This window comes from Salvia hispanica, chromosome 4 (genome assembly GCF_023119035.1).
Source record: "Salvia hispanica cultivar TCC Black 2014 chromosome 4, UniMelb_Shisp_WGS_1.0, whole genome shotgun sequence".
Classification (NCBI taxonomy): Eukaryota; Viridiplantae; Streptophyta; class Magnoliopsida; order Lamiales; family Lamiaceae; genus Salvia; species Salvia hispanica.
In genome coordinates this window covers 27,264,173-27,277,627 of record NC_062968.1, presented here as the reverse complement: position 1 = coordinate 27,277,627, position 13,455 = coordinate 27,264,173, and the positions used below count along the sequence as shown (strand labels likewise).

General features: G+C 34.3%; 2 protein-coding genes across 4 annotated transcripts; both read left to right on the top strand.

The window, feature by feature from the left end:
- Positions 1–3,888: 3,888 nt before the first annotated feature.
- LOC125222005 (3-hydroxy-3-methylglutaryl coenzyme A reductase 1-like) lies at positions 3,889–6,706 on the top strand. The gene is made up of 4 exons (XM_048124377.1): positions 3,889–4,803; positions 5,180–5,361; positions 5,573–5,919; positions 6,016–6,706. The coding sequence occupies exons 1-4, from the start codon at positions 3,947–3,949 to the stop codon at positions 6,256–6,258; spliced, it is 1,629 nt and encodes a 542-aa protein (XP_047980334.1). The 5' UTR covers positions 3,889–3,946; the 3' UTR covers positions 6,259–6,706.
- A 2,224-nt stretch (positions 6,707–8,930) lies between these two features.
- Positions 8,931–13,436, top strand: LOC125223594. Of its 3 annotated transcripts, none has more exons than XM_048126802.1 (4): positions 8,931–9,186; positions 9,260–9,334; positions 9,413–9,484; positions 13,245–13,436. In XM_048126802.1, the coding sequence occupies exons 1-3, from the start codon at positions 9,022–9,024 to the stop codon at positions 9,461–9,463; spliced, it is 291 nt and encodes a 96-aa protein (XP_047982759.1). In that variant the 5' UTR covers positions 8,931–9,021; the 3' UTR covers positions 9,464–9,484; positions 13,245–13,436. The 3 variants fall into 3 exon arrangements, with proteins under 3 accessions (XP_047982759.1, XP_047982757.1, XP_047982756.1); XM_048126800.1 differs by lacking the exon at positions 13,245–13,436 and adding an exon at positions 10,847–11,054; XM_048126799.1 differs by lacking the exon at positions 13,245–13,436 and having other exon boundaries at positions 8,933–9,186; positions 9,413–9,661.
- Positions 13,437–13,455: the final 19 nt, after the last annotated feature.

Sequence of the window (13,455 nt, the reverse complement as noted above, 5' to 3'; positions counted from 1 at the left end):
GCCATTGTGGATGCTCTTAAGCATCACATGTTTTTAGAAATGTTACTAAAAAGGAATGGAAAGGAATTTTATGAAATATAAATTTCATTTCTATAGTATATTAGTTTTAAATAAAATATATTTAGTATGATCATATTATTATTTATATTAAAAATAAATTAAGACTTCTATTTGTCAATGAACTAAAATATAAAAATGGAACTTCTATTTACTTACGGAGGGAATATTTATTATTGAAAAGGAGATTTCAGCTAACAAAATTGAAAATACCGCATCTCTATCCATCTTTAATTTTGTTTCTATCATAGTTATTCTATTATAATTAATGTATTTAGTCTGACAAAAATATGAACAGTAGAATTTTTTTCATTTTAATATGATTATCAAAATTATTTTTGTGTCGTTAAGAAATGGAACAATTTTTTAGGAAATGAGTTTTTATTTTATTATTATCGATCTCTGTCTTTGGGTATGAAACAACTTTAAATCTGTAGACCAATTATCCTACTCCATTGAGGTGCATACAAATTAACACAGGATTACTCATTTGACCCCCTGTGAATATCCTTGCTATTTACAACAAAAAATAGAAAAAAATGTAAGAATGGAGAATTGTGTTGGAGCATTTATCAAGATATAAATGGACTAGTTATCGTGAATGGGAAAAAAAACTAAGTTATGAATATTGGCAATATTTTTTGGAATATATTTTTTCCTACGGTTGGGCTATTTGGCCCACATGGATTAAAATGTATTGGGCCCATTAGTGACTGTTTTGAAGCCCAATAATTGCTACATTTAACGCTAAACTTTTTAGGAATTTTATGCCTTTCCGATAATATGTTTTTTTCCTCTATTAATCATAATCTATGATTTCCACAATTTTCGACAATTTTATGTAAATACGTCTCAAGTACAAAAACTCACACGGTATTAACTAGTCATATAAATGTGTGTAATCATTAATTTATAAATTTTGGGCATAAATACCATGGAACAAAAAAAACAAAGATAATTTACTAATTTTAGACAAACAATAAAGATAATTTATTTGTCGAGTATCAATGATGGAACGACACAGGAAAACCTATAAATAGTTAATTAAAATTTAGGTGGCCCTAAACTATTGAAAATAATTATACTCTTATGTAATAATTGCATCAACTTTCCATGATTAAATTATTAAATAATGTTTTGTTTTATTAATTACATTCCAACTGTCTTGCAAGCACTTTATCTATGGTGCTAAGAAAACTCGAGAAGCCTCCAACTGTCCAATTAATATGCAAATCTGTGTCTATAAATTAGTTATCAAACAAACTTTATTTTTGGTCACACACACTATCATCTTGTTATTTAATTAATAGTAATTTCCCAATTCCCTTGTGTGTCTACTAGAAATTTAATTTCGATATATGGTCTCGATTTTCTTTAAGATGGTAGTCTTTTGGAGGTAAACTTTTGCTGCACTATACTTTTGTTGCATTATAATTAAAAGGTGATTGCATGTATTTCATATGTCAAAAAAATAAAATAATTAGAAAATTAGTATTGAATTCATCGTCGGTATAACAAGGTTAATAATTTTATATAATCCAAATTTACAATGGAATATTGCTTGTATTCTTCGTCGAACATAGCTTACTAGGAATATTACATATTCAAATATAATTGGAATCTAATAATTGTTTTTCGACAAAATAAAATCTAAAACGAGTCCATTATAAATAGGATACGTGGGTTGTAGTATATTAGTAGTAAGAGTAGTAAATACGAGTAGTAATGAGTAAAATTATTTACTTAAGGATATGATTGTGACATCTTACCTACCCCCGTAATCTATTTACATAAGGACAATAAAAAGAACATGACAGTATGTACTAAAAATATGCATTATTATCCAAAACAAAAATAAAACTATAGAGAATTGTGTATTGGAAGAAAACATTTATCTATAATTAAATAAAATTAATTTGCTAAATCATGGATAGAACTATAGAAGTATGCAAATAATAGTACAATGTTATGGTGTCAATGATACATTTAGTACAACATTATTGCAAAAAATATATAAATTGGTAACATCGCTCTTTGGATTATATATGCTCGTATAAGGTAAAATATGTGTGTTTTATGTACTAATTAAAGTTGGACCACATTATTGAGTATATATTACTATAGTTTTATGATTTGTTCAAAACTATAGTAGTAATTTTTTTGAAATTGGACCACCAGTAGGTACCTAAACATGACGATGATGATGTTATATTGAGCGTATTTATTTTAGGCTTTTTAGCTATATACTATAAATATGTATATATTGAAATTGAAGTTTTGATAATATATGTAGTAATTGAAGTTGATGAAGCTGAACTTGAAGTTTTGGATTGGATGATATATAGTACTACGATTTAATTATCGAGAATCTTTTTTGGCATAAGTCTTTGCTATAATGCCTTTATTTTTTATATAATTATATTTTATGTTTAATATAGATATCATAAATTAATTATAAAATTTTATGACTACCTTCATTCAAAATATCATATTGCGACAATCGAAATTATTTGTTGAGATTTTCTTTTTCTGATATTTAATACTCTATTTACTACGTACCGTTTGAGATTCATCTGAGTTAAAAAATCAATTATACAAATTTTGAATAATAGTAATAAATAAACTTTGGATTCTAAGCTGAAGTTTATAAGTGTTTTGAATTTATAAATATATTAAGAAAGAAAAGTTTACTTAAATGATTGTAAAAAATATGAGTATACTATTCACAAGTATCTAAAAAAAAGAAAAGTTGTCCAGAGGTCAACGCAGCAGTTGGTTCCGAATGGGTAGATATGCAAGAATGATCAAAGATCAATTCTCAGTACTGTCGTGTAGTTACAACACCTCTATGGCACAAGTGTGAGATCTTTATTGTTTACTAATTGAAAATAGCTTATTAATTTTTACTAATAACAAAAGCTTTATTTTGAATATTTTCCTATATATAGAGAGATTGAGACAGAGATAGGATTACTAGGTGGCTCAATAACATCATGCAACTATACTTAGTAGACACCACTTGCAATATCACGTGGAGTACTACTTTGTCGAAAAATTAAATTTATTTCTCTTAATCGTAATAAATATAAACGTTTTCAATGAAACATTTCTAGCAACCTTTCTACATTTCTGCAAAAGTTAAACGTTTTCAATAATCTTTAATTCCACAAATCCAATTGAATGTGAAATTGACAAATTAATAAAATTGATTGGACAACAGTTGATAAATTAAGTATGCAATTTGTTTGATTAACAAAAATGATAATAGTATTTCATATTTTCTGAAAATGAAAACTGCCAAAGTTAATCCCACGCAACAAAAGCAGGCTACTAAAACTCCAAAAGTTTTTTTCTTTCTAAAATAGGTTTTAAAAAGTAGGTGTGACTGAAATATATGTAAGCATACCTATTCCCATTTAATTAGTTCTTGGCTTCTTGCAATATTTCCAATTTATGATTAATATTGGATAGTAGGAGTATTTGATAATCAAATCACATGCATCACGATCACGTCGGTCCATATTATATTAGTAATTAATTAGTTAAAGAGTGTATAAGTTTTAACATTAAATTAAAATATTTAATGAAAATGAGTTTTGAATTATTGCTCCAAATACTCGTAGCGAATTAATCTAGTCGACGTTTTTTTTAGAATGAATAGAAAATAATGTTGATATTATGTATTTATTTATTACCAGTTATTTTTCACGTTTAATTGAGAGAAACACCTTTATTAATTTCATTAATCAACAGTAGTTATGTAGTAAAGCAAAAAAAAGAGAAATTGAGTTAAAAATTAGAAAATTTGTTAATTCTTCACTATAAAGAAAGCAAGCCTCCGAAACCATCGCTGCTTCCCTCCCTTCTCTCTCCGCCGCCGCGCTACTCAATGGACATCCGCCGGAGGCCACCTAAGCCTTCCCAGCCTCCTCCTCCACTCCAATCGGCCTCCGCCGTCGATCACCACCCCTCATCCCCAAAAGCCTCCGATGCCCTACCATTGCCCCTCTACCTCACCAACGGAATCTTCTTCACGCTCTTCTTCTCCGTCGCCTACTTCCTCCTCCACCGCTGGGGCGATAAGATCCGCAATTCCACGCCGCTGCACATCCTCACCTTCTCCGAGATCGCCGCGATTTTATGCCTAATCGCCTCCTTCATCTACCTCCTCTGCTTCTTCGGAATCGACTTCGTGCAATCGTTCATCTCGAAGCCGGAGGAGCACCAGCAGTTCATCCTCCACGGGGATCGGACGCCGATTGCGGCGGGGGATGAGGAGATCGTAGACGGCGTCGTTTCCGGTGAAATCCCCTTGTATTCGCTTGAATCCAGGCTGGGGGACTGCCTTAGGGCGGCGAGGATACGGCGGGAGGCGGTGCAGAGGCTGGTGGGGAGGGGATTGGAAGGGCTGCCCGTGGAAGGATTCGATTACGACTCGATTCTAGGGCAATGCTGCGAGATGCCGGTGGGATACGTGCAGATTCCGGTGGGGATCGCGGGGCCGCTGCTGCTCAACGGCGGCGAGTACTCGGTGCCGATGGCGACGACGGAGGGGTGCCTCGTTGCGAGCACGAACAGGGGATGCAAGGCGATCTACGCCTCCGGAGGCGCGACGTGCGTGCTGCTGCGGGACGCCATGACTAGAGCTCCGGTGGTGAGGTTCTCGTCGGCGAAGAGAGCGGCGGAGCTGAAGTTCTTCCTCGAAGATCCTCTCCATTTTGATGCGCTGTCGGTCGTTTTCAACAAGTAAGTGAGGATTTCAGTTTTTTTTTTTTTTTTTTTTTTGTCTTCATGTTGCTGAGATATGGTTGGAATGCAGATGATATGTGAGTTCTTGTGTTTTTCCTTATTAATTGGTTGAAATTGACTCAACTCAGGTATGGAGCTATCAGCAATTTTGATGTGATTGGTGTTTGATGTTGCATCTTCTAAATTAGGGATTTTTTAATTTTGATGTGGACTGAAAAAGTGTTTCAAGATGAGGATTGGGGATTTTGAGAAACAGACTAATTGAACTCTTTATCTTTACATGGGTGAATTAGCCTGCAGGATAAATTTCTTGATATTTAGAGTTTTAAATATTAGGTTCTTATAATTAAAAGGTATCTTTATCTTTGGACAGGTCGAGTAGATTTGCGAGGCTCCAAAACATTCAATGTGCAATTGCTGGGAAGAATCTGTACATAAGATTCAGTTGCAGCACGGGTGATGCCATGGGAATGAACATGGTTTCGAAAGGGGTTCAAAATGTTTTGGACTTCCTCCAGAATGATTTCCCAGATATGGATGTCATTGGCATTTCTGGTGAGTGCTATCCAATGAGCACTAGCTTTGTTTCATTGTTCATCTATGGCTGCCTAAAACGAACTATTGTTGTCATATTTCAGACTTTCAGTCTTTGCTTGTCAATTTGTTTCATTGTGTTGGCTGTATGCTTTTTCGTGGGGACCTTAACTTACATTCGTACTGCCCTTTCTGTGTTATATCTTAGTATAATTTACCTTGCTCTGTGCAGGAAATTACTGTTCCGACAAAAAACCATCAGCAGTCAACTGGATCGAAGGGCGTGGTAAATCAGTTGTATGTGAGGCTGTCATCACCGGTGATGTGGTGTCGAAGGTACTGAAAACAACTGTGCCCTCCCTTGTCGAGCTCAACATGCTCAAGAACCTCACCGGTTCTGCTGTTGCCGGCGCTCTTGGTGGCTTCAACGCACATGCTGCAAACATAGTCTCTGCAATATTCATCGCCACTGGGCAGGACCCGGCTCAAAACATTGAAAGTTCCCACTGCATTACGATGATGGAGGCTATTAATGGCGGCAAGGATCTTCATATTTCAGTGACAATGCCATCCATTGAGGTATACAAGATCTTACTATGCATCATATATTGCTAACCACGTATATCATAGTTTTGAGGGTTCTGAAAGCAACTGTGACCGTGTGGCGTGTTATAGGTTGGAACTGTCGGGGGAGGAACTCAACTAGCATCACAATCTGCTTGCCTAAACCTTCTTGGTGTAAAGGGCGCGAATAAAGAGTCTCCCGGATCAAATGCCCGGCTCCTGGCCACCATTGTCGCTGGCGCTGTCTTGGCAGGAGAGCTCTCACTAATGTCCGCCATTTCAGCAGGCCAGCTCGTCAAGAGCCACATGAAATACAACCGATCAAGCAGGGACATCGCGAAGATTGGGTCCTAAAACTGTTGGTGGTGTCGACATAGAGGGGTGGGTGGGAGTTTACAGTCATGACGGGCCAGGAGAGACTGGCCGGTCTCACGGGCATGCAACTTTATGGAATGGGACTTGACTTGCCTGACGGGGCCAGGCAAGTCTTGCGAATGATATGTGTTTGTATAGCTTAGTTTCCTTTCTCCTCGTTCCCGGCTCCCGCCCCCGTCTTCGTGTTTTTTCTCTGTGAATCGAAGCTTTGCTGTTGTTGGCAGTAATGGAGGCTTACATGTTTGTGGTGCAATCTTTCATCTTCTTCTTTTGTGTCTTCTTTGATGTCTAGTTTGTACAGGTTAACATCCCTCTCTCTCTCTAGAATCCAGATCATTGAATGTGGACATAAAGTTTGAAGTATGTTTTGCAATTATGTTGTGACTCATTGGACTTTTGATTAAGTGGTAGGGTCTCAATGGTGACATATCGTGTGATTGATGTATTTGAGATATTGGAATTTCATTCAAATCATGACTTCGGATGAAATAATTGAAGAATGAAAGCAAGAAAAGTGGTAAGTTCCACTTAGTTCGGTAGAGGATGTGACCTATTTACTTAAAATGGTTTAAGATGCATGTGAAGTTTAATAGTTTTAGTTAAAGAAAATTTGGCCCCACTACAAGTATGGAAGTTTAATTTATTCCACAAGGAAGACTCAGTACTAAGAATATTCTTGATTTTTCCGAGTTAGAATTGCGATGATGTGTGTGTATTTTTTTTTTGCATTAAAGAACCAAAAAGGCAAAAAAACCATTGAGCATATCTTGTTTGCAAGGAAGAACTAGAAACCACTAGTCAATGGTACTACTGTTATCATAATCATGTATCGTGCCTACCAAAAGATTTGAATGAGTGCCTATTTGAGAGATTGGAGAAAAAACGCGTTATTTTAGTGTCTCAGGACGATATCCGAAAATGTCTTTTGTAGCACAAATGATAAAAAAATTGGACGACATTAACGGCAAATAAGTTTAAGATAATCTATGGAAAAGGGAACATAACGATTGTTTGTGTTATTTGTGTGCTTTCCGCTGATAGCCGAGTATGCTTGGGGTGACTTGACTATGTCTTTGTTGTTATAACCTTATTGTTTGATATCTCATTTGTAATGTTGTTTGATTTGATCGAATAACCATATACTACGTACATTAATCAAATTCATACAATCCATAGAGTTCTTGTTATGATATTGTGTTATGTTATTAATTCAATGAAAATTGACAATCGTGTAAAAATTTGGAGCAAATCAAGGTCTTACTCTATATTTGAAGCTAGGAGTTTTAGTCCATATTATTTTTATTTGGGACCTATAATATCAATAATTGAGTGGGCTGTAGAATTAGAAATTTCTAAGTATCTAACTTTGTACTCATGAATTTAGTGAAGTGTGAGACATTCTGGACTAAGGTCCACCAACATAAACATCATGTTGTTTTTGTTGTCTCAACACATAATTTCTTATTTCATTTTTTGCATGTGAATTGTTTGTGGTTGTGGGCCAATTAGATTTTGTGTGGTTGCACATTGATTATATCGAACTTGAGTCTTGGGCCATACAAATTTGGTTGTCTATTTGTAATTCATCAAAAGTAGTAATTCACATAAATTTGATAAGTAGGTAATAATTTAAAATATACTAAAGTGTTTTACCTTTTCTTATTTGATTGAATATTTAACTATTTAAGAAACAAAGTTATGGAAGATCGTAAGAAATTTTTTCATTGATGTTTTACCTTGGTAATAAAATAATGGAAAGGGGAAAAATTGGTTACTATGTTGGAGTTTGGACCATATTTCAAAAAAAAAAATCGAATGTGAAATCCATTGGTTGGGTGTTGAGACTTCCGACAAAGATTGAATTGAAGTTTGGGGGATCTTAGTAAAATAAAATAATATAATATAACATGGTGTTAGTGTGTGCAAAGTTATCATAGTGTTCGAATTATTAAATAAAATTTTCTAACCCACTACTGATTTATTAAATAAAGATATTATGTAGTTCAGTCCATTCATATACTTGGTGTGGAAAATAATTAGACAACAAAAAGAGAAAAAGTCAAAAATTCTTATTCCAAAAAAAAAAAAATCACATGTCTCGATCCCAAATTTTAAAAAATCAGCGAATTGAGACGTGTATTATGAAATTTCTGTCTTGGGGATAGCTAAAAAATGCTTATATTCAATATGAATGATGTTTTGGAAAATCAGTCAAATATATTCACTGACTATGCAGTTTTGCAATATGCTATTGTTTCTAAAACCCACACCCAAATGGCCTCAAAATAAAATACACCCATAGCCATAAATAGAGATTATGATTGAAACTAATGTAAGGCTATAAAGAAGTTAGTATAAATTTATAATTAAATATAAAATTAATGTTCATGTAATAAGTGGGCATTTATGAGTAAAAAATTTAATTCATTAGATTGATGACAAAATTTGGGGCAAACAAATTCCTACATGGGTTCGTATATAAAAAACTGAGGCCCATTTAGTAATTATGCAGTCATAATTGTGACACGTCGCCTATATATTTTGGCGTCTTCGCTTTAACGACGTGGACCAATTATGTCACGCCACATCTGAGTCAACATGGTCCCAGAGATACACCTGTCACACTGGATTCCGCCTCCACTGCAAATCGCCACTGAACTGAATAGCAAGAAATCCCCAATTCCAAATCAGTGAGAGATTTTTGGAACCGAAAACAAAATTTGAAGGGAAAAAACCTCGCCAATGTCGGGCGGTTGGAGGAGAGCAATCGGTAACGCGAGGTCCTTTGTTGGAAATTCTATGGGCGGCCTCAGAGGCGGCAGCAGTTTAGCGTCGTGGGCGGTCGCTGGAACCCTAGCTTATTTCCTCTGGGTTCGGCCGTCGCAGCAGCTCAAAAGAGAGCAAGAGGTAGAAACGCAATCGTATTTGTGTTTAATTTGTCCATTTCCCCCTAATTTTTCGATTTGTTTCGAATTTGCAGGAACGAGCTGCGTTGGCGGCGGCGTCAGATTCTTACCGGTATGTTGAGAAGAGGAAACCGATTCCAGATCCTCAGGTTAGTTTAGTACTGAATTTTGCATTTTTGGAGGAGCTTTTGATTTTGATTGAATTGGGAAAATTGATGAATTTGCAGGAAACCGGATTGATTTACGGGAACAAAAGTGGAGTGAAAAAATCTGAGTGAAGTTATTGGAAGATCGAGATGGTTAGTAAGTTTAATTAGCTTGAAAGCCTTGAATGATCTGAAATTTTTTGTGTTGTGATAGTTTCGTCTTTACTAATTTATACATGTGTGTATACTATGAAATAGCTGGAGTAGGTCTTTTTTGTGTATCCAGAGTCCGAATTTTTGAATAAATGATCAAAGAGTTTATGGCTTGAAGTTTTGTTGTTTGTACCATTTGAGATGTCTGCACTCTTCATTTTGTTGTAGAATTGTTCGAATCGGACTCGTTTATGGTCATTGTGATTGATAGTTGGTGATGAATACTCGAACGATTATTGGTTTTATTCGTTTAGATAGTTTTAGTGGAAGAAGAAGATGTTTAGAGTCTATATGGTCCAGATGTTCCCTCATATGAGTGAATACGCGATTATCAAGAATTGGGAATTCAGGGAAAAAACATGGAAGTTGGAACTGTGGTTTTATAATATGATGATGACGCCACAGAGCTTCCTAAGTAAAGATTGATATACTCTTTGAACGCGTAATTGCTAAAAAACTGACTTATTGATGTGTATGTCTTATTATCTGATGCAATAGTGATGGTGAAACAAAAAATCAAGAACTCGCGAGCATGCTATAAAAAAATTCAATTGCTTGACCAAAATTCTCAAGGGATATTTTAGCCATTTTTTTCTATGTTATAATGTTAATCATATAAACACGTTGACGATTCTTCTTTTTCAGAATCTTATTTGACCATCATTTATTCGATAGTGTTATCTTGAGTAGAGAATTGCTTGCTTTGATGTTTGCTAATAGTTATAGTTTTAAATATTGTTATTTCATTAAGCAGCTTGCAACTTTTCAGGATGATAATGATTCCACATATGCATAAAAGTTTGCCAGTAAATAAATTATCTGTATAATGTGTTCTTTTGCAAAGGCTTTGGATTGTGCAAAGTGGTAGTCGATTTTCTTATATACCAAAACTCATATTTTCTTGTAATTACATTGATTTCCACGCATGCTTCCCTAAAACATCATGATCCAAGTTGGCAGCAATTGCACCAATTTGAGTCTAAGGCTTGAAAATCTCTAGAACAAGAATTGAAGCTATTCTTCGCCAACATCTTAAGATTGGGATTCAGTTATAACTTTTGCCTCTAGATATTTAATATCAGAGTCAATAAATAACGAGATTGAGTCAACACTTTGTGAGATAAACATCCCCCTAAATGTTAACTAGGACAAGAATTTCTGGTTTGCAGTTTTAAAGATAATTTCCTCTGTGTGGCATGCTCTATGTTGTTTCGGACATTCTCACACCTGATTTTTCTTCCGATGCATCTCAATGACATTATCTCATTTAAGTTACTTGGTCTTCATCTTATCCCCATTTAGGCTACTAATGACTACGATTGCAGCCAAAAGCGATAGAAATAAACCGGTATGCACAAATTCAAAATCTGAAACCAAAGTTTAAATCACGGGATGTAACTAGAGTTCTGTAAGCAGTCTAGATCATGGAACGTTGAATGTCGATGGTCATGGTCTTTATATACATTTTGTAAAATTCCGTTTTGGTATTCTTGTGTATTTAACCCGTACAGGCTGAGAAAAAAATGCAGTTGGTGGAGAAAGTATCTCTTTGACTTATATCATGTTATGCTTTTCTTGTGCATCTTTTTTACAGTCTTCTTTTGTGTTTCCATGAAAACATTTTAGGTAAAATTTATTTTCAAATTTTGCTGCTGAGTTGTTGGACATGTTTGTTGAATGAAGAATTCATTTGCTTGAATTTGCAAAAACATAATTGTTTCAACCTGTTGACCAATTGAGATACATTGATTGTGTAATTTGACTATTTCTTGTCGACTTGATGAATATATGATGACTCTTGTTGATAGCCAATATGGTCACATTATCTCTTTATTTCAACCATTATATGCTCATTGTCTTATTTTTCATTTTAGTAGATATTACAGTAAGTGATACTATATTATAGGAATTGCAATAATGTTTTTATTAATTAGATTCTTGACTGCTTTATTTGAAAAGAAAAAGGGTTGCTTCCCATACTAGTTAGCATCACTAATTAAATAAAAGTATGCCACAACACATGACTATTTTTTTCTTCTTTTGGCCCCTTATGCAAAAGAGATGTATAGATAGTAATTTTCTATTATGCACTACTAAAAAGCTCTTAACAACTTTGAACTTTCTTTTGATTTCTTTAAGCAGGACAATAATTGGTGTTTAATTGTATATAGACCTTAATCAAACTTTTGCTTGGTGTGGCCCTCTCGATGTGTTAATTTGTTTTTGTGTGTTTAAATATAAAATAGGAGTAGTATCTTTTAAATAAATAGAAAAATAGGATTCTTTTTACCTATTATAAACCACTAGATGTAGCAACAAGTTTAGGCAGAACATGAAGGAATTGTCATGGTTCCATGTTCTTGTGTCGAGGTGATGAACATATATTGATCCCTGAAAGATTGAGTTGTTATTGTCATCAATTGAAAAACTATTAAAAGCATGATTAGATCATATGCATATGGTGGAAACAACTAGATTCTTTACTTATTTTTCACATGTAGGAGAATTGAGAAATATTGAAACTTTGATTTAATATTTTGCTTTCAAATGCTATGGAACTTACTAAAATTTAACCAAATTTCAATGACAATGATCTCTTTACAAAAAGAATTAATCAAATTACATTATATGTTTCATGCTAGATGATTAGTAAGGCTATAACCTAAATTAGTATATCAATCAAGATATATGTATGATAAATTAGTATGCATTATGTGATTATATACATGGAAATTGCACAGATTAAATTAGTAGTAGCTAGGTGGGTGCCCCTCATCATTGTTTCCACCTACTATATTTGACATTGGCAAGAAAGAAGATTGCAAGAAAATATTGTTTGTGCACTTATTAGTGTTCACATGCCCATGTTCACACACTAAATGAATAAAATGGGTTTGACTTCATATGATTCAATGCAATCAAGTCATCATGCTTTATAAGTATAAAATATAAATCATTTTCTTGTATAAACATATGGAGTAGGATTAGTCATCTCTCCCTTCCTCACACAATGTTTAGAGGAACAAATAAGATATGTTTGTGTACTAAGAATTTAGCACCAAAGTAGCAAATGTCATCTCAAAATGGGCATATAGATTTTTGGAGCCCAAGTGGTGATGTGTGGTAGGGCTAAAGATGTTAATTTGGAGGTATATGATTGCATCAATATTTGACTTCTTGTATGCCCATCCCCTATTTCAAGTTGCTAAATTATTTGGAAAATTCTTATTATACTATCATTTTCTATATGGTTTGCATTTATAAAACGCTAAAGTTTATCCACAATTCAGTCTCATTTTTCAGTCACATTATCTTACCCAACTCATTTATTTGAAAAAAGAGCGAAAAACATGGTACCATCGCATGTCTTCACAGTCCAGTCGTCCACCTGTCCACGTGCTTGTCGTGCTTTAAATATAGTGTTGAATAGGGCAAATTGTCAAACTAACCATGAGAAGTTTGGTTAAATTCTGGGCTTCTAGCTCAACTTATGATTCTAAAAATTAGAAAAATTATCAAGTTTGAAATTATTCATGAAAAAAACGATATAACTTGGTTGAATATATCATCAATATATAGTGTGGGCTAAACTTCTTTCGCATTGCTGCAAATAACCCCAAACTTCATTTTTTTTTACTTTTGACTGATTTTTAAAATTGTAGAACTATGTTATGTAATCAAACTTCATTATTTTTCTTAGAGCATCTCCAATGGGGGCGGATATCCCTCGCCCTTCCCGACGGACTTCCCAGAAACACCTCCGGCCATGTCATAAGGACCTCCCACAACACTGCCACGTCATAAGGACTTCCCACTGCACAGACATCCCAAGGACTTCTCGTGCGGATTTCCCGCAATAAAAAAAATTCACAAATTTACCAAATTAAACAATTTACGGAATTAAAATTTAG

Coding starts and splice junctions, on each gene's coding strand:
- LOC125223594 (XM_048126802.1), top strand. CDS start 9,022: ATGTCGGGCGGTTGGAGGAGAGCAATCGGTAACGCGAGGTCCTTTGTT. Junction 9,187..9,259: donor AGCTCAAAAGAGAGCAAGAG/GTAGAAACGCAA, acceptor TCGAATTTGCAG/GAACGAGCTGCGTTGGCGGC. Junction 9,335..9,412: donor AACCGATTCCAGATCCTCAG/GTTAGTTTAGTA, acceptor ATGAATTTGCAG/GAAACCGGATTGATTTACGG.
- LOC125222005 (XM_048124377.1), top strand. CDS start 3,947: ATGGACATCCGCCGGAGGCCACCTAAGCCTTCCCAGCCTCCTCCTCCA. Junction 4,804..5,179: donor CTGTCGGTCGTTTTCAACAA/GTAAGTGAGGAT, acceptor ATCTTTGGACAG/GTCGAGTAGATTTGCGAGGC. Junction 5,920..6,015: donor TGACAATGCCATCCATTGAG/GTATACAAGATC, acceptor GGCGTGTTATAG/GTTGGAACTGTCGGGGGAGG.